The following is a 21,340-nucleotide window of genomic DNA, read 5'->3' on the forward strand; positions in this document are numbered from 1 at the left end:
TTCGAGGAACAAAGGGTTCAATAGACAGTCCATGGGAACGACGGTACGCACAAAACCAGGGGTCATGTTGTATATGGAGAGGCAATCTTCAAGAGGTTTGTCGAGACATGTAGCGAGCAGCAACCACATAAAACCCGCCTCTTAGAAGATGGAACACGAGACACCCAACGAGTTCTCCCTTCCATGTATACCAAGGGGGCCATATTGGAAGATGTGAATCGGGAACTCTAGAGTAATGGCTACAGGAAGCTGAGCCAATCTAGATTTAGTAGATTGTGGAGCAACAGGTTCAGGGATGTGAGTATAGGAAAGTACTCTAGCTTTTCAAAGTGTGACGAGTGCACTGCTATCAAAATGGCTTTGTCGAAGAATTCTTGCAGCGCTCAAGGGCGAGAGACGTTGGTTAGAAGGCGGCTCGACCACAACATCGAGCAGAGAAGCTGCAGGACTGCATATTATCATAACAGGATTCTCTCCATGGAGAGACTTGACTCTTACCTCTGCATCATCCACGACAAAATGGACCAGAAAAAGACGTGCTTACCTCGACTCAATCCTGCCCCCAAGGCAATCTCTTCATCCATGCAGCTGCCTGTGTCTCTGTTTGGCATAATCACTCATCGGCATGTTGCCCAGAATTATGGGAACTTCTTTGTACCTCTATGGGTGGCGGGGGTGCAAACATGATGATTGCGTCCCTAGCAAAACACTTAAGGTCTCTCCAAAGTGCGCAGACTGAGCTGAACGGCCAACCCTTGCATAAGGCCCTTGTCGATCGAACCCCATACAGGGTTCAGCTGGAGGAGGAGCAAAGGCTTGCAGTATCGCGTGGGGCCCCATACCATCCCAGTGAATATATTGGCCGTCAGATTTTAGGGTTATCACGTGAGGCCTCATGCCATTCCGACGAGGCTGGTCGCCCGGTGAATGCACAGCCTCATCCAAACGAAGCAGAATCTCAAGGAAGTTTTTGCGGCCGATGTGGCCTTCCACCCCATCTTCTGCTCCAAACAGACAATGCTGGCAGTGAGAACAAAAACATGTACGTCTTCGCGTACTTGGCAATGCTTGTTGCCAAAGGCATATTTGAAACTGTTACACTTGGCTTTCTCATGGTTGGGCACACTCATGAAGACGTCGATGCCATGTTCAGTCACTTGGCAGAGTCCCTCCGGTGATCCAATGTCCTCACCCTCCCACAACTCTACGATGAATTCCAAAATTGCATCAAAGGCACTGTTGAAGCTGCACTTGTGACAGAGGTTCCAGACTTTAAGGGGTTTGTAAGAGGCCATATCAGGGACGGATCCGAAACGCTGATTGGCCACTCCAAGCCTCTTCAGTTTCATTTCAGCATGCGTGACGGTGCTCCAGTGATGAGGTACAAGATGAGAGAATGGGACACAGTGTAGCTACCAGTGGATGGCATTGAACTCTTCAAGAGAGATCCCATAACTAGGGAACCTATGATTCCTCAGGGTTCCCCACGGCCGATGCACCCGGATGGACTCAAAGACCAGGAAAGTATAGTGGCCGGGATTAGATAGCATATTGCCTTCTGGAAGAGGGGGTTGGTGTTTGGTGGAGAATCCTATTTTAAGAGGTGCAAGCCTTTGCTTGAATACTGGGAGAAGATTATATCTACTATCCAAAATGGGCCGGTTGTATATGAAGAATTGGAAGAGTCCTTTTGGCCAGAACCTAGAGCACCAGATAGTAGCGGAACAATGTCCTCTGGAAATGCAGTGACAGATAACGATGTTGAGGATCACTATTGTGGGCCGAGGAACAAGAAGCCGGATTCAGCATTCAATCCAGTACAGGTCTGCAAAGGAATGGTCGTGCTTGTCAGACCCAGTAATAAAAAACAAATGATATGGGTGGGGCGCTGCATCACTGATGCAGAGGAGGACGCAGAAACTAACTCCTTCAATGTAACTGTGGAGTGGTTCAAGCCAAGTTCCGGATATACGAAGGATTGCCTAGAAAAGAGATGGGTGCTGAATCCAAGGGATCCTAGCATGAGCATATCGGTGGATAATGTTGTGCATGGTTGGATGCGGAAGCAGAGTGCCACCATCACCTTGCCAGACCATGCAAGAGATGCAGCAAGAGCATTCATAACCCGGGTTCAAGGTGAGATTCATTAATATTCCTTTACTAAGTTTCTAATGTATTTTATTTCAAGGTGAACAATCCGAATCTGAATCAGAGGAGGCGTGATGGCATGTGGCCCTTTGCACTAGTATATCTTAATACCGGTCTGAGAAATAGAATGGCATGTGCCCTCAGGCCTTTTACTAAATCACCTTTGAAAGAAATGCAAGCCTCTATGTCGTAAAAAAAAGGTACTAGAGAAATTCCTTAATAATATGAATGTTATTTAGTTTCATGAAAATACACTAAGGGTCAAATGAGTTAAATGACTTCTCCAGACTAGCAATGCCTCTTGCTACACCTTCACAATTAGATTCGTTAGAAAAAGATAACATTGAATAATATCTAAATGTTCTCACCATTAAGTTATATGTCTAGCTAATAGGAATGATGTTCATCTTGGAAAGCTCACCACACGCTTAATGAACAAACAAATAGTGTGTGCGCGCATGCCATCGCTCTTCTTTAGCTTCAGATTCGGCTTGTTCACCTTAACAATGAGATTTATTATACAACCAGATGGACTCAGTCTGGACACAAAGTCACCGCGCTAGTCACCATGCCCCAGATATGTCTAGCCCCTGGACAAAAAATATATAATTTCACGTCATTTTCAAATACTTGAAAATTTGTACCTAGTCCCATTTTACTGAATAAATCCCACTTTAACAAAATAAAGCTTTCTATCAGGATTCAATGGTATAAATGAAAAGAAATTTAAGCATGTTGAAGGTGCTATGTTAACCTTTAACTCCTCTAAAAAATGGTGAAAGTCCTTTATATCCATGTTTAAAAGAAGGTCTTCCTTGGTAGAAAAATGTAAAATCACCTTTTAAAGATTTCTTGCCACCACCTTGCCACCTAGGCTTTGACCCATATTGTGATCTTTTTACAAAATCTCTCATTCAAGGGAAGCTCATTTTTTCCCCTTTTCTTGATCTTTCTCCTTGCTCTTAAACAAACATACCAAATATACCCACACCACCCTTTTGTAAGCTTTTAAGTTTGGACTTCCTAAGAGGTCACCCAGCCCAAGTACTATTCAAACGCAAAGACATTTAACCCCAAATATCCTAAAACCCTTAACCGATTGGAAAAGAGGGTGCACTCTTGTTCATGGGCCCTTTTCCCTCCCAAGACCCTTAACCGATTGGAAAAGGGGGTGCACTCTTGTTCATGGGCTCTTTTCCCTCTATATTTGAACCCTATAGATCATCTCTCAAGTCGTTCCCTTTGGTTGCTTACAATCCACTACGCTTCTCTACATGTTCACGCCCTCGTGAACGGAAGCTGAGAGCCGCAACTCTCCCGAGAGCCTCGCTCTCTTGACACCCTACCCCTCGGGTCGAGCCCACCAACATGTGGTGTGATTCCCTTAGCCAACCAACAGAGTCGGACCCGAAACCCGCTCTAATACCAAAATACCAAATGTAACGCTCCTGAGTTTGGACTTCCCGGGAGGTCACCCAGCCCAGTACTATTCAAACCCAAGGATGCTTAACCCCAAGTATCCCAAGACCCTTAACCGATTGGAAAAGAGGGTGCACTGTTATTCATGGGCCCTTTCCCTCTATATTTGAACCCCAACGGATCATCTCTCGAGTCGTTCCCTTTGGTTGCTTACAATCTACCATGCTTCCTTGCAAGTTCACGCCCTTGTGAACGGAAGCTGAGAGCCGCAGCTCTCCCGAGAGCCCTGCTCTCTTGACACCCTACCCCTTGGGTCGAGCCCAGCGGGAGCAAACTGGACCAGCCAGATGTCAATCAACATGTGGTGTGATTCCCTTAACCAACCAACAGAGTCAGACCCGAGACCGCTCTGATACCAAATTTAAGCTCCTGAGTTTGGACTTCTTGGGAGGTCACCCAACCCAGTACTATTCAAACCCAAGGATGCTTAACCCCAAATATCCCAAGACCCTTAACCGATTGGAAAAGGGGGTGCACTCTTGTTTATGGGCCCTTTCCCTTTATATTTGAACCCCATAGACCGTCTCTTAAGTCGTTCCCTTTGGTTGCTTACAATCCACCACGCTTCCCTGCAAGTTCATGCCCTCGTGAACGGAAGCTAAGAGCCGTAGCTCTCCTGAGGGCCCCGCTCTCTTGACACCCTACCCCTCGGGTCGAGCCCAGCGGGAGCAAACTAAACCTGCCAGATGTCAATCAACATGTGGTGTGATTCCCTTAGCCAACCAACAGAGTCGGACCCGAGACTCCTCTGATACCAAATGTAAGCTCCTAAGTTTGGATTGCCGAGCCCAGCGGGAGCAAACTGAACCTGCCAGATGTCAATCAACATGTGGTGTGATTCCCTTAGCCAACCAACAGAGTTGGACCCGAGACTCCTCTGATACCAAATATAAGCTCGTAAGTTTGGACTTCCCAGGAGGTCACCCAACCTAGTATTATTCAAACGCAAGGACGCTTAACCCCAAATATCCCAAGACCCTTAACTGATTGGAAAAGGGGGTGCATTTTTGTTCATGGGCCCTTTTCCCTCTATATTTGAACCCCATGGATCGTCTCTTAAGTCGTTCCCTTTGGTTGCTTACACCTTTTGAGCATCTTTTCCCTTGGCATTAACTAGAAATGTTGATATTAATGTCTTTCCTTAAGCATGCTCCTCTTCCTCAACAATATCATCCCAACTTTGCTTTTTAGGCTTTATAGAAGATTCATTTAGTTTTAAATTAGATCCACCATTGGCTATCTTTCTACATTCAACTCTTCAAGAAAATGCTGCAACAATATTGTAAAAGAAACTCACACTTTGAAAATTGATTCTCTCCATATATGCAAGAATCATCATATAAATCCCTTAATACTAAGAAGGGTGCAATGAATAAACTCATCACTTAAGCCATGTGTTATGAAATATTTGACACATCAGTTTGGTGATGCTTCCTTAATCTCTTGCTAACACAGCCCAGTCACTTTTTGCTTGTTGGTGGCAACCTCATGATGCAATAGAAGTGTGTACATATAACCTAGCCTCACAATGTGTTTTAGATGCTAAGATAAGATCTCCACACATGCTCACTCCAAAGTACTCAAGACACTAATAGAAACACACTTACTGTTCAAACAAAAGAACCCACAAAATGAATGTGAGCATATTCCAAAACCACACTCAAGATGCTCAAAAACACACTCACTCTAGAGCACACTCCAAGAAACACTATTAAATGCATAATCCTTGAGGGGGTGGGGTGAGGCTTGGCTTTTCCAACGAGGCCAGAATGGTGCCACCTAACCCTTGCTCCCCATGCAGAAAGATTCCAGAGCTAGCTCCACCCCTCTTTGATCACAAGCACAAGTTTGTGCAATACACACTGTTAGTTGCTGCCATCCCTGGCAATGTAATACTTCACCAGCGGCTCCAGCAGTTGCCTATGGCTTAAGTACTCCAAGAGAGATTTTCCATCTGCACAGACGCCCTCACTGGCCCTTTGGACCAGAGAAGAACCACAACATCATCATAACGCCTAATCACACCCCCTACATCTAGACAAGATGAGGAAGATCCCTACTTGTGTCACACAGGCCGGACACCATGACATAGGCTGAGGAGCTGCGCGAATCGAGCTCGGCCATCTCCATCGCTGCCCAAGACCCCATGGAAGCGTCATGATGGACAACACATGCCGAGAGGAGCGTCCTCCATGTTGCAACGTCGGGAGAGAATGGCATTCCATCAATCAATTCCTTGGCTTCCGCAACCATTCCCAGCCTTGCCACAAGATCTACCATCACTCGGTACTGGCTCGCCGAGGCTCTCAATCCATAGTCCACCACCATCGCCATGAAACGACCCCATGCCTGTTCCACCATCCCGGCTTTGCTACACGATGCCAGAAGCGTCGTGAATGTGAGTCCGTCTGGCTCCACACCTTGGAGCTCCATGAGATAAGCGCTGTGGAGAGCCTGATCGACGTCTCCTCTCGTGGCGTGGAGGGCAATGATGGAGTTCCAAGCTAGAGTATCCTCTTGGCAGTCTGTGTGGCGATTAAAAAGCTCCATTGCTTCTTCCGTGTGCCCATTCCTGGTGTATCCCACGACTACGGCCCACAAACTGGGAGCTTTGTTTGGGATCGCGTCAAAGATGTTCCTGGATTCTTGGAGCAGGCCTTTTTCCATCAGTGCCAAGATCACGTAATTGCAAAGAGCAGTGCTCCACTCAGGAATTCCCATGAACAAGCTCCTGGCCTGCTCGATCTTCTCGTTCCAGAAATAGGTGTGGATCATGGACGCAAACGAGGAGATTTCCCACTGTGGAACACGATCAAAAACGGCTTTTGTAGCTTCCATCGAGCTGCTGCTCGAGCTCGAGGACATCAAAACGTTCCACGAGGCAGAGTCTCGTCTAGGCATTCCATCAAAATGAGCTTTCGCTTCTTCCTGGAGGCACGAAGAAGCAAGACTTTCAAGCATGGCATTGCTCGCTTGCGTGTCCAAGCTCGGCATCCTCTCAAACACACTCTTGGCTTTCTCACAATTGCCACCCTCGCCATAAGCCGAGAGCATCGCGGTCCAAGTTCTCACACTTCTTTGCGGGATTCTTTGAAACGTTTTCTCGGCTTCCACGAGAGAACCATGGCCAGCGTACGCTAGAAACATTGAGCTCCACAAATCGGCACCACGCTGGACCATAGTTTCAAAACGAGCTTTCGCTCTCTCGATCCCGTCAACAACAGCAGCGTAGGCCGAGATCATGGCACCGCACGACATCAAATCCCACTGCGGCATCAAGCTAAAGAATATCTCGGCAACTGCTGCTGTCCCAGCGTCCCTAATCATCGTGGACCACGAATACCCATTGCGACAAGGCATTCCATCGAAAAAATCTCTAGCTGCCCCAAATTCTCCAGCTTGAGCAAGTCCAGCGAGCATAGCGTTTGACGAGAAAGCATCGTGCTGGGGCATACGATCAAACGCTTCTTTTGCCTCGAGCATATGCCCATTCTCGGCATAGCCTTTGAGCATCACAACCCACGAAACCAGGTCCTTCTCTGGCATTCTCTCTAGGATCTCTAGCATATCACTCACACTGCCAGCCATGTAAAATGCTTGTAATAGTGCTGTGAAAGACACTCCACTCCACAGTGGCATCTTTTCAAAAGTCACCCGAGCAAGCTGAGTTTCGGTATTTGCAGAAAGAAAAACGTTCCAGCACTTGAGATCTCTTTCTGGCATAGTATCAAAAATTTTCTTAGCTTGTTCGAGGCTGCCAATGCTACCATACATTTTGATCATATGGCTGCATGACACGATGTGGTGCTCCGGCATTGCCTGGAACAAATTCGTGGCTTTAAAGACATGCCCGCCTTCCGCGAAAAAAACCATGAGGCCCGTACACGTCACAATGCTCCACGCAGGCATCTTGTCGAATGCCGCCCTTGCTTCGTCGAGCATACCGTGCAGTCCGTACGCCCTCACCATGGCCGTCCATGCCATGACATCGCGCTCCTGAAGGCCGTCAAAGATGGCCTTGGCGTCCTCCACACTGCCAACGTACCCGTCATGCCCGTACGCCGCGAGTACCGCAGTGCCCGACGTCGCATTGTGCTCCGGCATCCTTTCATACGCGTTTATTGCGGCTTCAAAACTGGCCGCCTGGATGAGCGCGGCGATGGCGGTGTTCCATGACACGACCGTCCGATGCGGCATGTCGTGAAACAAATCTAAGACGACCAGAAGATGCCCGTGCAGGGCAAATGCAGACATCATAGCATTCCAGGCAATGGCGTCCGAATCTCGAATCGCGACTGGCATATTCCTAAATGTTTGCTCTGCCGAGTGGAGCAAACCATTTTCTATGTATAGCTGCAGCAAAATCTTCCAGGAATACTTGTTGGGATAAGGAATCCCGTTAAATACTGCAAATGCCTCTTGTAGGCACCCACATTTTCCATACATTTCTATGAGCAGATTAGCCACGAACTTGTTATGCGCTCCTCCCGATTGCAAGATACACTCGTGGATCTTTCTTCCCTTGCCTATATCCCTGGAATTTCCACATTCTCTAATGATGCTCACCACTTCTTCCAGCCTCGAGATGCCGTGAAAATCAGTCTCGGAGCTGCTACAGCGCTGTGAAATATAGCGGCTGATGGTCAGGAGTATCTTTTGCCTCCTTCTCGCTGCGCTTCCACAGAGCATCATCAGGCACGCATTGGCAGAGAAGTGATAAAATGACTAGATTAAATATTGAAAACATTTTGAAGCTTTAGTTTCTGGGCAAAATGGCAAAATGGTAACCGGAATGTTGGCCACACAAGCTGCTAGCTGTTGGAGCTCACTAAGGTCGTCCTCTCTCCCAAACAAGACGATACTTTGCAAAGCTGGGCAGCATTGCACAAACTTATCAAGCAAGACACGAAATTGTAAAGGTCCGCCCCGGGACGCGTCTAAACAAACCCTCCTTAGCCTCGGAAGTTCTTGAATCGTACTTGGAAAACCCCTGCCACATTCACAATATGTTTCAAAACAGTCAAGGAGGCTCAACTCCTGGCACTCTTTAAACTGTTCCAACACGAACACCTTCCATGCCACGTCATGAGGACAAGATCGGTCAAAGAGTGAGCTGCAGTTCAACGTCACAGTTTTGAAATGAATCTTCTCTACAGAGGCAATCGTTGTCTCGAACGCACCCAATCTCAACTTCAGAGTCTCCAACGCGTTACATACAATCTCAAGCTCCCCGGGCACTGCCATCTTCTCCACAAGCTTCCCACAATTGCCAAGCGAGAGGCTCTTCAGACGTGGAGCTCTCATCTTGAGCTTCTCGCAGTCACCGATCCATGCAGTCTCTAGATTGGGAAGATCCAACTCGACAGTGCTGTTACGGTATTTTGTTTCAAGGTTTAACACTCTCAAGCTTGACGATGATAGGGAGCCGGGGAAGTAATACACGAATGCCGAGAGCTCTTCCAGCACCGGACACGAAGGCAGAAGCTCTGTTGCGAGGTCTAGACCAGTCACCCTGTTTAAGCTGCAATGCGTGAGAGCCGGAAACGTAAGGCGTAACGGAGCCTTAAGCTTCAACTCCTCGCCCCTGGCCTTAATGTGAAGCCTGTAAAAGCTGACAAACTTCAGCTTGGGACACACCTTGGAGACCAGCTCTAGATCAAAGTCAAAACTGTTCAGGTACTCCACACCTTCAATGGTGAGCTTCTCTAGAGTGGTGGCAATGCTTGTGATCCATGAGTAGTTCTCGTGTAAGAAGTAATGGTATTCGTGAATGAGGAGCTGTCGGATGGATTGCTGCGCCAGCTTGAAAACCCTACCCTCCGGTGGTGGCTTATCCTCATACAAGTCATGAAGATCGATTATTACGAGACCAAGCTCTTTGCCAATTCTGTGCCACCTCTTGCTTACCAAAAGGTACATGACGTTGTACTTTATGAAAGTTACCTTGTCGAGGATGAGCGCTAGAACAGCGTCTGGCAGGCTGTCAATGGTGGTGCAAGCGCTTGCCATAAGGATTAGAACACTTTAGAATTTAGGGTTCTTGCTCGAGGCGCCCTAACCTTAAATCGCAGCTCGATCTCTTCTAAGAGGGCGATCGAAATGCATTAGATCGTTTTCATTCCCGCGAGAGTAGCCAAAAATCTCAGCAAGAAGCTCCAAGGTTCTTGCTCTATGATCCATGCAACATAAAGGCAGAGCGAGCGCCAGAAGCGGAGGTGAATTCTCCCTGATACCAATCAAGATCTAAGCTACAACCAAGAACTACGTCTTGGACGCTCACGTCTTCCTTCACGCGCCCCGGCACAGTCACGCTTTTCAAAGGCAAGGCTCTTCACTTCCAGAGACCAACGTTGTCGAGGCCGAAGGTTCTTCTCATGGCTTGCAAGGCCTGGCACATTTTTTTCCGCTTGATCGAGGGGTGTTGATCACTGACTACGAGTGCAAGCACGAGTTTCTCTACGATTGGATCATCAAAGGCTCTTTTCGAGTCTCAATTGGAGCTCTAGCAGTGCCGAACAACGTTTCTTCTGCCTCATCGATCATAGGAAATGGCCGTGGCCTCCAAGGTTGGCATCTATCAGTGCCTTCCATCTCCAGCAAGGCCAAAGTATCAAGCCTGGAGCGTTCGTCCGCGATTGTGAAGCCGCTGTCGGATGATTTCCCACAGATGGAATGGATAAGCTAGATTTGTGTGATGCGTCAAGCCTCGAATGGGAGCAAAGCTGGGAGGCCTTGTTCGATTCGGCAGCTGGAGAAGAAGTTGCGAAGACGAGAGAAAAGTTTGCCAGCAGCAACCAGCTACAGGAGGTTGTGTTTTGGAGGCTTCTCTTTTCCAGGAGCGTTGGGAGATATGGGACGGCCCATCGCCACAGCAAGTTTGCAGCGTCAAGTCTGGAAATCCATGGCCAAAATCATCACCACCAAGCTCTTCAGATTTTATTATTAGCGACAACCGTGGACAATTAGCAGGTGGGACATCTTGTTTGAAGTTCTTTTGTCGCCTCACGCATTCCTTGGCTGTTGGGAGTCCCAGAATGTTGGAGCATCTTGCGGATGAATCTCGCGTCTCAAATCTCTTCATGGCTCTTTTCGCGACGTTACTACGGAAGGAGATGTTGGTCTGGTGGACATTACTGGGAGTTGCTGCCGGAGTTGGAGTTGGAGCTTCCCTCTACAATTCAAACTGCTCCAGTCTAACAATCGATCTCATAGGTATGCTTCCAAATTTCTATGATCAGAAACTAAAGGAATGCGTTGCAGGCTATCCCGGAGAGCTGTATCTTCGAGCATTGCAGCAGCTCGTCTTACCCTTGGTAGTATCTTCACTTATGAGTGGAGTCTTTAGTTTGAGGCAGGCAGGGGGAGGGTAAGTTTCTGCTCTTCTTTTTTTCGCTCGGAAAAATGAGGTTTTTAGATCTGTGCAGGCTAGGTGGTCTCTTCTTTACTATATTTTGTCCATGCTACTGGCCGTGCTACTTGGATTGTTGCTTTTGCAACTGTTTTTGCCTTCTGCTGCAACACTGTTGGTACGCTTTTGCATTTCTGCCTTGAGACTTCATACCTGTTGTGCTTTCTTTCTAGGCGAGCGCACGTATCCACTAGTGACGCTTGTCGAGCTTTGCAACAGCGTTGTCATAAAAATTGTAAGCCAGAACTTTCTCAAGCTCTAATCCGCTCACACACTTTTCTTGTCAGATCTTAGGTGTTATAGCGTTTAGTCCCTTTGGAGTTGCCTCGTTAGCATGCAAGACACTCTTGAAAGCCTGCAATGTGTTCCATCTGTTGAAGGCCCTTGGAGTGGACGTGGGGACTGTAATAGGAGGATTTTTATTACACTCGCTGGTGGTTCTTCCTCTCACAGTGGTGCTACTGTCACAGAAAAATCCTTTCAAGCTCCTCAAGTAAGCATACAAGCTTTTCGTTTCCTTCTCACCTACAACTATGTTTGACAGGGATTTTGCTCCAGCTCTGCAACAATGCCTTTGCTGACAATGAATGTGCTGAGGCTTCCGGATGTGATCCCAGTCTCGTGAGTTTTGTGATACCTTTGGGAACGAACATCAATCGCGACGGGTCAGCTCTATATGAAGCAGTATCAGTGTTTTTTATTTGTCAGGTGTGCTTTGAGTCGCTATTTTTCATTGGCAATCTTTTGTGCTCTCATACAGGCTCATGGTCTGGAGCTAAATCTCAACAAGCTCTTTGTTTTAGCGATAGCTTCGACCTTAGCAGCTATCGGGTGTGCCTCCGTTCCACAAGCTGGAGTGATCACTGTGATCACTGCATTGCGGGCGAGTGTTCCTTCTAAAGGAAAAAAATTGTGTCTTTACATTATTCTTTTATGTTTCCAGGCGGTTGGTTTCTCAAGATATGTTGGTGATGTCTCAGTACTCCTCGCCGTAGACTGGCTCCTGGGATCCATTCGAACTTCCGTGAACATCTGGGAGATGGCTGTGCTTGCTTGATCGTTAACAAACGTTGCCAACTTCTTCAAGAGGCGATTCTTCCGGCTTCAGTACGTAGTCTCTGTTTTCTGTTTACCATCTGCGGTATCTAATCTTGTCGGTTGACGCAGGACGATGCCGAGATCACAGAGCCACTTCTTCCGAAAGATTCAACTGATTCGTGCTGAAAAGGAGCCAGCTTCTGTGAAGATCTCGTTGCTATCACAGGCGTTTACGCATGAGGTGCTTCCTGCGTTGTAGCACGAGCAAGGAGAAGACGCTGCTTGTAGAGACCACCTCGTATCCAGCTCGCTGGTAAATTCCCAGGGGAACTTTGTCGATCAAGCGGCAGTGAAGGTACATTTCGTTGGAACCCATTGTCACAGCCAGCTCCTCGGCAGCCTTGAGAAGTTGCCCAGCTATGCCTTTCCTGTACACACGAAGAACAAACTTAGGATGGAGAAAGAAAAATGGAATTTTTTCCACCTTCTATAGTTCTGCTTGACGGCCATGTTGCAAAGAAATGGAGCGTCGGGAGGAGGATTGGGACTCGAGACACCAGCACTGCTCAAATAAACCTCTACCGTACCAACCACAACCTTGGCGGAACTTTGCTCGTACAAGGCCACGAGAATCACATTCTTGGGGAAGAGCTTCTGGGTCTCGATCAAATTCTCTTGCACGATCATCCGGAGGAGCGGCCTGTAAGTGAGAGGACCCCAGAGAAGATCGCAGAAGGAATCCGTGAGAACTTCCACTGTACCTTTCGAGTGCTTGGGCTTGAGCACTTCCACCGAGACTAGAGACCCATCCTTGCAGCTACCGGAATAGGAGAACGCATTGAGCTGCGCAGCCATGGCATCGTCATCATCCTTGCTAGAATCCAGCGCCTTATCTTCCAATCTCCCATCCGCGACCCTAGATGCCGCACGGCCACACCGGCGATGACGATTTCCAGCAAATGGCCTTGCGCCATCGCTGTTGAGACACACGAACCCTAGCCCTAGAGAGGAATTGCGGCCATGAGTGGGAGGATCCGTGTGTAGCCACACACAAAACACTGGCCATCGCAAGCTAAACGCCATTGGCTATGGCGCATCTGGATAGAGAACTCTAGAAGCTCATTTTTAAACTAGTTTCCCGCCTTTACAATTTAAAATTATTTTTTCCCGCTCGAGGGTGTTTAGTATAAACCTTGTTTTAACAAAGGGTTTGACGGGAATCAAATGTGGCCCATCTCGCGGAGGAGGAGCTAGTCTCATGCGCCATGCCGGCCTGATTCGATTCGAGGTAGGGTTTTGCTGCCCCAGCGCTGGAGCGCATCACACTCCCCGATCTTGCCCCAAGGTTGTGGATACAGTGATCGATCCTTCGCATTCCTGTTGCTTTTCTTCTTTTTTTCTGGTTTCCCATCAGTGATTGTTCGCTGCTTGCTTTGGCTCGAGAGATTCTTCTTTGACTTTCCCTGTTTGGGACTGAATTGTTGCTTCTGTAGTTGCGGCAACAGTTCATCATCGCAATCCCTGATCGATCTCATGATCGGATTCATTGGCGGAGGACATAAGAGATGCTTCCTCATAAACAATGGAAATTCTTTGCGGCTTTGGTGATTTCTGGCCTTGTGCTACTACAAGCAGGACCGGTGGTCAGCTCGGATCAAGGTAGGAGTAAATCGGGAATTCGGCAGTACTGTTGTAATTCGACTCCTTGTTGCAGAGGTTACTGCTCTTGCCTCTTGGAAGGAAAGCGTGGCCACTTCTTCTTCGAATGGGAACAAATTGGCTACAAGAGAAACGAAGGTTTGCTCTAGAATGAACATAACCGGCCAGAGATTCATCGTCCGCGGAGTTTTCAGACGTGACAAGATTGCCAAACAGCCGCCAGCATTAGACATCTCGATCAACTCAAAACTACTCCGCAACGTCGACACGTCCAAGGATCTTGTCATCCAGGTTCCTCTTGATCCCGCTAACAGCACTCTACTTCTTTACTGTTTGATGCCAGCTCCAAGCGGCCTCGTGACAACCATGCCGACTCTGGAACTGTTTCTCGCTCCAAAATTCACTTACAGCCGGTAAGCTTCATGTCTCCGAGTTTTCAGACGTCAAGGGGCCTCAGGTTTTCTTCCAGAAAGCTGCTTGAAAGACCACACCAAAGTCCTTTATCCATGCTTGGACTTATGAGCACGGTCCTGATATCTTTGACATCGCTGACTATGGTCACGGCACTTTGTATCACTAAGCTGTTTCGAGCACTGAGGGGAACCCCGCCAGTGGAGCCTCAGTCTTCTCCGAGAATTTGTAAGTGTTTTTCGTCCCATGTCCCATAAAATGGATTCTCATATCACTTTACAGATCAAAGGAGCATGGAGCTGAAAGTAAACAAAGAACCAATCGCCATTAAGCAGTACATGCTGAAAGAACTGGAAGAAGCAATCGGGATTAAGATAGCTGAAGGTGGATTTGGATATGTGTACCGTGGGACGCTGATTAACAGACAGGAGGTGGCGATCAAAGTGCGATCATCAACTTCATCACAAGGCCTACGTGAGTTCACTGCTGAGGTAAGCTGCGAGTTGGATGAAGTTAAACACGTTTGCTGATTTTGGAGCTTGTGACAGCTTACGCTCTTATCCAAGATTAGACACCCGAATCTGGTTCCTTTGCTTGGCTACTGCACGGAAGGCCAACACGAAATGCTCGTCTATCCTTACATGTCAAATGGTACTTTACAAGACCGACTTTATGGCGAGGCAGCAACAAGAAAGCCGCTCGATTGGCAAACCAGATTATCTATCGCGATAGGAGCTGCTCGAGGTAGAGTATATTTCAGTTTGTTTGGAGACTGATCATCCGACCATTGCAGGGTTGAACTTTTTGCATACGAGTGGCCCGCGTCCCATCATTCACAGAGATGTAAAATCGAGTAACATTCTCCTCGACGACAGCATGAACGCAAGAGTCGCGGACTTCGGTTTCTCGCGATTTGCACCTCAGGAAGACGACAGCCTCGTCTCGGTTGAAGTTCGAGGAACGACTGGTTATCTTGATCCAGAGTAAGTCACCATCCTCCGTGATAACCTGAGTCGCCATGTATTTTTTGCTTGCAGGTACTACATGACACAGGTGCTCACTACCAAGAGCGACGTCTTTAGTTTTGGCGTCGTATTGTTGGAGATCGTATGTGGTCGCGAGCCTCTGAACTTACGCCGTCCCCGTTCAGAGGCCAGTTTGGTTGACTGGGTGAGTTTTCGTTTAACTTGTTGCTAGACAAGGCATTGAATTTCTACTGTGTTTGTTGCAGGCCAGGAAGTCCATAAGCGAAGCTAACATTCAATCGATCATCGATCCGAGCATCAGCGCTAGCTACACACCGGAGGCAATGTGGAGAGTAGTGGAGGTGGCTTATGCAAGCGTGGAGACCTGCTCAGCACGTAGACCGGACATGGCTGGTGTCGTGAAGGAGCTCGACGACGCTCTTATAATCGAGAACAACGCGTCCCAGTACATGCTTTCAATGGATAGTATCGGATCATTCCGGAGGTCGTCAAGCATCAAAGCTTTTCCGGTGCCGTTTGATCCTTCTCCTGCGTTCTCGGAAACGTTGGACTCCCCGCATCCCCGATAGACTTAATTACCGGTAACTTTGATTTTCTAGCTTCAACTTGTGCTAATGCCTGCGGGCGTGCAACATTCTTTACTAGCTTGTATACATTGATCACGACGAGGTGGAAGACAAGAAAAGTAAAAAGACGAGCAAAGCAGCAGCTATAAGTTATCGAGGATATGGACCACGGCGCGAATCAAGTTCTTCGAGACCGTGTAGAGCGAAAGTCCCAGCAGCTTTCCAAGAGCAACGAGAATGCCAAGTGTGTTGTCAAGAGCCGTGTGGACGTCACCAATGAACTCGCGGACAGCTCGAGCTAGAAACGAGACAAGCAGCCTCCAGATCTCGACAACCAACACGAGCAGCACAGATGAGATCCGGACGAGGACGGCGAGCAGCGCATCAAGCAACGCATCGAAAAAGATCTCCATTGCACGAATCAAGAGCTTGGCTGCTCGCAGGACGATCGTGACCAAGCCCCTCAAGAGATGGATCGCAGCTAGCAGGACGATGGAGAGCGACTGGAGGAGCAAGCTGCTGACCAAGTCGACGATGGATACCAGCGCTCCAACGACGAGATCTGCCACGAAACCCATCGCAGCATTGCTGATCTCTGGCTAGAAACATCGCAAGGAGCAAGCAAGAGAGCGATTGATCCCGCGGAAGTTCTTCTTTTAAACTTCGGCAATGATGCACGAAGAGAGAACTTGGCTTCGAAGAAACAACCAAAGAGAAAAACTATACTAAGTATAAACACTCCCAGTACCCTGATCGAAGGAGAAAATTCTTCTACTCGTAGCTTCATAGAAAAAGACGCGGTCAAACGTTTTATTACCATGAAGTTTTTTACTTACATTTTAACCTGGATTATGCCTCGCCAGGTGGCGGGCCATCTCACCGTTAATCATGCGCGACCGTACTGACCGCATTCATTTCGCTCGACATCGCATCGACGGCTGAGAAGGCAGCCCGGCTGACAATCGGTGGTCAGTAGCCACATGCGTCCGTACGCCATGGGAAACGTCCACCCCCTCTGATCGATTGCGCGAGAGTTTCTTTATCTCTTTGTTTCGCTAGGCTATGGCGCCATGGCGCCCCGCCGCGGCGGCATCGCGCGCCTCGGGCTAAAATCTTAGATCCACGCCGCGGCATTCCAATCGCGAGCTCCAGCAAGGGTTTCCAGGGATTTGAGGTATGGTATTTTAATGCGTTTTCTTTGTTTTTCTCTAGTGGATCGCGCGCGCTCACTAGTGGAAATCTTGCTAGCAATGGTGATGGAGGACGAGGTGATCCTCACGGATGTGTCGGATTCCATGCACATGCTGCTGCTGGCTCGAGAGAGCGTGAAATTCCAGCGATCCAGCGTCCATAGCCTGCTCGCTCGCATCAAGATGCTCAAGCCCGCCATTGATTACCTCCGTGAAGTGAAGATTCCGCTGCCCAAGCCCGCGTTAGCGCCATTCCAATCGCTCAACAGCGTTCTTCTCAGGGCCAGGGACGCGGTGGAGGAATGCAGCGTTGGAAGGAGCAAGATTTTCCTGGTAAGTTGCGAGTGTGAGAAAGAGCGTGGGAGTTTCTTTTTCTTCTTCTTCTTTTCTAATGCGCTTTTGTGTAGATGTATCGCTGTCACGAGATCGTCGTTGGGTTTCAAGAAATCGCTGGCGATATGTGTCGGGTCATCGAAACCATCCCTCTATCTTCTATGTATATTTCTAGTCACACAAGATCACAGGTAATTCATGAGAGCCTTGCTCCTCCTTGCGTTTGTTTCTGAGCCCCTCGTCGTCTTCAGTGCAGATCGAGCACTGTCACCAGGAGCTACGGAGATTAAAGTTCACGATCAATGCCCGTGACTCTCAGCTGGCGGACGAGATTGCCATCCTTCTCAAAGACTTTGGCCGCTCCCAGGTGAATCCAGCGCAGCTCAAAAGGTTTCTCGAGGAGATGGAGTTGGGGTCCTTAGAAACCATTGCCAAGGAGAAGGCCGCTTTGGAAAAAGAGAGGGAGTCAAGGGAAGATGGCGCTGCTGCTGTCATCGACAAGCTTACATCGCTGCTGAGTATGACCACCCAAGATCCTGCTCCAGAGAAAGTGGATAGCGTCCAGCAGCAAAACATTCCGATCCCTGCCGACTTTTGCTGTCCACTATCGCAGCAGCTAATGTCGGATCCTGTCATCGTGGCTTCCGGACAGACCTATGAACGAGCTTACATTCAACAGTGGGTGGATCGAGGAAACAGGACTTGTCCCAAGACGCAGCAAGTGATCTCTCACACCAACTTGATCCCGAACTACACCGTCAAGGCGCTCATCGCAAACTGGTGTGAGATGCACAACGTGCCACTCCCCGAGCCCCCGAAAGTTGACGAGCTGGGGGAGCTCATCACTCCTTCCAAGCCTCCTCCGCAGCTGCTAGAGCAGGACGTGTCGTCGGGCACCAAAGGCAGTGGAGTGGAGGCCGAGTCGCTGCCAGTGTCCTCGTCCGAGATGGTGGACGGGAACCACGATCCTGAGCAAGGTGGCGGCGAGGAGCCTGACATGAGATCCTTCTTGGTAGGCATCCAGCACAAGCCGTCCGGTTCCAGCAGAGGTGCTGCTTCTCCTGGGAGTCGACGTCGCTTCAGCGGCGAGCTCTCCGGAGACGCAGCCTCGGACAGTCTCGAGGAGAAGTCACCCAGGTTTCTCTACAGGAACAGGAAGGAGAGGTCGAGGTTGAAACTTGGTGGTAACAGCGAGAAGCTCTTCGACATCATTGGCAACGACGAGAACAAGGAGAGCAAGATAAGGAGTCTGATCCAGGACTTGGACGCGCCATCTCTGGACCTGCAAAGGACGGCTGCGGCGGAGCTGAGACTCCTCGCCAAGAACAACGCCGAGGACAGGATCCGGATAGCCAACGCTGGCGCCATCAAACCGCTGGTGGCACTGCTGAGCTCCGCGGATCCAAAAGTCCAGGAGGACTCGGTCACGTCGCTGCTCAACCTGTCACTCAACGACGGCAACAAGCACGACATTGTGGACTCGGGCGCCATCCCGCCTCTCATCAGCGTCCTCTCGGAAGGAAACCCGGAAGCCAGGCAAAACGCGGCAGCCACGCTGTTTAGCCTTTCGGTGAAGCAGGAATACACGGCACTCATCGGCGCTTCTGGCGCCATCCCGCCGCTGGTCGAGTTACTCAAGTCCGGAACTCCTCGCGGGAAGAAGGATGCGGCAACCGCGCTCTTCAACCTCTCGATATGCCACGACAACAAGAACAAGGTGGTCAAGGCCGGAGCCGTTAAGCCTCTCATCGACCTCATCTGCGAGCCGAGGCTGGGGATGGTGGACAAGGCCGTGGCGGTGGTGACCAACTTGTCCACGGTGTCGGAGGGACGCAGCGCCATTGCCGAGGACGGAGGAATTCCAGCTCTGGTGGAAGTCGTGGAAGCCGGGTCCCAGCGCGGGAAGGAGCATGCGGCTGCCGCGTTGCTGACGCTTTGCTCCAACAGTCCCAGGCACCGAGCCATGATTTTCAACGAGGGTGTCACTCCGATGCTACACATTTTGTCACAGACTGGGACCGCGCGAGGAAAAGAGAAGGTATGGAACGTCCAAATATGTCAAGGCACAGGCAGCGACTGACTCGGACTTGCATCCTCTTTTCGTTTCGTGCCAGGCCTCCGCTTTGCTACGGATCTTCAGAGAGCAACGCAATGGGAATGTGCCGAGATCTCATCACCAGCAGCAACATCATCAACAACATCAGCGAGAGGTCCACGCTTCTCCTGCTGCTGCAAGTCCTCGCTACTAGCTAGCATACTTATCAGGTACATCGGACTTTGCTTCTTCCATTAAAAGTGTGTTTTTTTTCTCTCGTATATACAAATTGTTTTGGTAATCTCCGCTTCTCTGTGCGTTTACAGACACGAAAAATGAGAAAAATTAAGAATCTATTGTTCTAGAGCCCTCCTTGTTTTAGAGCCCTCTTTCTTCCTCCTTCGATATAAAGGTAGTATTAAGAGTTTCTTCCTTGGCCGACACCATCTTTTCACGCATTGTTATATAGGTGGTGGAGGTGGTGATGGTGGTGTGGGTGGTGGTGGTGAGAATAAGATGGAGGATTATAGTAGCGTGGTCCGCAGAAGTGGGCTTGGGCTTCGTTGATGGAGTAGCCAGTACGCACAGGGGAGTGATGGTGGTAGGGACTCAGGGATCGCTGTGCAACAGGATGCCGCGGGGGGAGCATCGATGACGCAGAAGATGATGGCTCCGCAGCGCAGCAGTGACAGGGAGGCTTGATCCCGCGGCTTGCTTCGCTGCTGGTGAATCCATCAACGAATTGATAGTGATGGGGGTGGAGCTGGCCGCTGGATGGAACATCCTGGTTGTAGAACATACCTCCTCGTCGTTCGCTGTGATTGTTCTCCGGCTCCACCGGGGAGTGGTGCTGATCTTGGGCCTGGTGCTTGCGCTGGTACGCCTTGAGCGACCCAAACTCGTGATCCCGCAACTGCTGCGCAGCGCCCATCTTGGATTTGCGAGGTGGATGGTGGTGATACGAGGAGGAATTGGTCGCGAGGAGTGGCGGCGAGGCCGCAAACTTTGACCCCGAGCTTGTGGAGCTTGGATCCATGACGGATTCGTCGGACGAGTACTCGAGCACTGCCGATGGATCGAACAATGGCGACTTGGAAGGGCCGTGAGGATCGAACAAAAACACCCTCAGCTTCACCGCAGCTCCATCGGAAGATCGGTCTCGACTCACCATCTTGTCAAACTCGTCCATCATGTTCTTGACGTCCTCGTCCGAGGTGACCGACACGAGCGCGTCCAGATCTTCATTAGGCAGCTGGTACTTGAGAAGAACACTCTTCCCGGCAAGGTGTGAGAGCTTCGCCATGAGATCCTTGTACGCAATCTCCTTCTTCAGCACCAGAATGCGGGTCTCTCCACCCATGTAACGCAGCTGGTTGTCGTGAGGCCGGGGCAAGATCCGGCCGCCATAGCTGCACATCATCTTCACCCTCTTCTTGCTCGAGATAGATCGCGCTTGATCCAATCCCGACACGATCTCCTCCTCCTCCGCCAGCGAGCTGATGCTAGAAGACCCTTCATCCCCTCCAGACAAGGAATCCAGCGATAACGCACTCTCGTTCACCGTGATACCGCTAGAAGCACCATCCTCGATAGCACACATCTTCGAGATCCAACTTTATTCCTCCCTTCTACGAAGAACAAGGGATTGAAAGCTTCAGAGCTTGACAAAGAGGAGAAAAGCCAAAAGCTATGGAAGAAGAAAGGCTTGATCTCGAGCCTCTGACTCCTCCTCTTTTCCATCCCCACAATTCCAAGTGCCTCCCTTTTTGTTGTGTGGAATATACACACCCACTGGAATATCCTGCGAGTTAACGTGTTGGTCTCTAATTTGCCGCTCCCAGGAATACAAGAAATCATACTTGGCCAACTTTACGTTCCCTCTCAAACAAGAATTCTCCCTGTGGCTCCGTGTTTGTCAATGTAACTTTAGAGCCGCCACCTCTGGTGCCACTCGTCAGCCCTCGAAAACAAACAAACATTGGCACTACGCTCCAATCTTTGAGATTTACGTATGCTGAATCTGTATGCCATGGGGTACAATGATACAAACCAGAAAGTGCCACCACGTTAGCATAGAGGCCAATAAT

General features: G+C 49.4%; 4 protein-coding genes and 1 pseudogene across 5 annotated transcripts; 3 read left to right on the forward strand and 2 right to left on the reverse strand.

Moving 5' to 3' along the window:
• The first annotated feature begins 10,337 nt into the window (after nucleotides 1-10,337).
• LOC9647987 lies at nucleotides 10,338-12,112 on the forward strand (annotated as a pseudogene).
• On the reverse strand, nucleotides 11,939-13,184 carry LOC9647651. The gene is made up of 2 exons (XM_002990168.2): nucleotides 12,558-13,184; nucleotides 11,939-12,501 (listed from the first exon to the last, which is right to left on the reverse strand). The coding sequence occupies exons 1-2, from the start codon at nucleotides 13,154-13,156 to the stop codon at nucleotides 12,294-12,296; spliced, it is 807 nt and encodes a 268-aa protein (XP_002990214.2). The 5' UTR covers nucleotides 13,157-13,184; the 3' UTR covers nucleotides 11,939-12,293.
• Nucleotides 13,185-13,293: 109 nt separating this feature from the next.
• On the forward strand, nucleotides 13,294-16,469 carry LOC9647988 (nodulation receptor kinase). 2 transcript variants are annotated; one of them, XM_024663931.1, is made up of 10 exons: nucleotides 13,294-13,361; nucleotides 13,567-13,732; nucleotides 13,788-14,145; nucleotides 14,190-14,371; nucleotides 14,426-14,634; nucleotides 14,692-14,887; nucleotides 14,937-15,126; nucleotides 15,181-15,313; nucleotides 15,375-15,710; nucleotides 15,775-16,469. In XM_024663931.1, exons 2-9 carry the CDS (start codon nucleotides 13,639-13,641, stop codon nucleotides 15,696-15,698), a joined length of 1,686 nt encoding a protein of 561 aa, XP_024519699.1. In that variant the 5' UTR covers nucleotides 13,294-13,361; nucleotides 13,567-13,638; the 3' UTR covers nucleotides 15,699-15,710; nucleotides 15,775-16,469. The 2 variants fall into 2 exon arrangements, with proteins under 2 accessions (XP_024519699.1, XP_024519700.1); XM_024663932.1 differs by having other exon boundaries at nucleotides 14,202-14,371.
• Nucleotides 16,470-16,692: 223 nt separating this feature from the next.
• LOC9647652 (U-box domain-containing protein 2) lies at nucleotides 16,693-19,556 on the forward strand. The gene is made up of 5 exons (XM_002990133.2): nucleotides 16,693-16,869; nucleotides 16,944-17,218; nucleotides 17,293-17,409; nucleotides 17,475-19,256; nucleotides 19,333-19,556. Exons 2-5 carry the CDS (start codon nucleotides 16,946-16,948, stop codon nucleotides 19,465-19,467), a joined length of 2,307 nt encoding a protein of 768 aa, XP_002990179.1. The 5' UTR covers nucleotides 16,693-16,869; nucleotides 16,944-16,945; the 3' UTR covers nucleotides 19,468-19,556.
• A 148-nt stretch (nucleotides 19,557-19,704) lies between these two features.
• Nucleotides 19,705-20,853, reverse strand: LOC112342315. The gene has a single exon (XM_024663965.1). The coding sequence runs from the start codon at nucleotides 20,851-20,853 to the stop codon at nucleotides 19,705-19,707; it is 1,149 nt and encodes a 382-aa protein (XP_024519733.1).
• Between the last annotated feature and the right edge of the window lie 487 nt (nucleotides 20,854-21,340).

This window comes from Selaginella moellendorffii, unplaced genomic scaffold, assembly GCF_000143415.4.
Source record: "Selaginella moellendorffii unplaced genomic scaffold, v1.0 SELMOscaffold_105, whole genome shotgun sequence".
NCBI lineage: Eukaryota > Viridiplantae > Streptophyta > Lycopodiopsida > Selaginellales > Selaginellaceae > Selaginella > Selaginella moellendorffii.

Excerpts from the sequence above, each read along its gene's own strand:
- LOC9647651 (XM_002990168.2), bottom strand. The coding sequence starts at position 13,156 with ATGGCGTTTAGCTTGCGATGGCCAGTGTTTTGTGTGTGGCTACACACG. Across the intron at positions 12,502-12,557 it reads GTCAAGCAGAACTATAGAAG|GAAAGGCATAGCTGGGCAAC; the intron begins GTGGAAAAAATT and ends TCGTGTGTACAG.
- LOC9647988 (XM_024663931.1), top strand. The coding sequence starts at position 13,639 with ATGCTTCCTCATAAACAATGGAAATTCTTTGCGGCTTTGGTGATTTCT. Across the intron at positions 14,372-14,425 it reads TCAGTCTTCTCCGAGAATTT|ATCAAAGGAGCATGGAGCTG; the intron begins GTAAGTGTTTTT and ends ATCACTTTACAG. Across the intron at positions 15,314-15,374 it reads AGGCCAGTTTGGTTGACTGG|GCCAGGAAGTCCATAAGCGA; the intron begins GTGAGTTTTCGT and ends TGTTTGTTGCAG.
- LOC9647652 (XM_002990133.2), top strand. The coding sequence starts at position 16,946 with ATGGTGATGGAGGACGAGGTGATCCTCACGGATGTGTCGGATTCCATG. Across the intron at positions 17,410-17,474 it reads CTAGTCACACAAGATCACAG|ATCGAGCACTGTCACCAGGA; the intron begins GTAATTCATGAG and ends TCTTCAGTGCAG. Across the intron at positions 19,257-19,332 it reads CCGCGCGAGGAAAAGAGAAG|GCCTCCGCTTTGCTACGGAT; the intron begins GTATGGAACGTC and ends GTTTCGTGCCAG.
- LOC112342315 (XM_024663965.1), bottom strand. The coding sequence starts at position 20,853 with ATGTGTGCTATCGAGGATGGTGCTTCTAGCGGTATCACGGTGAACGAG.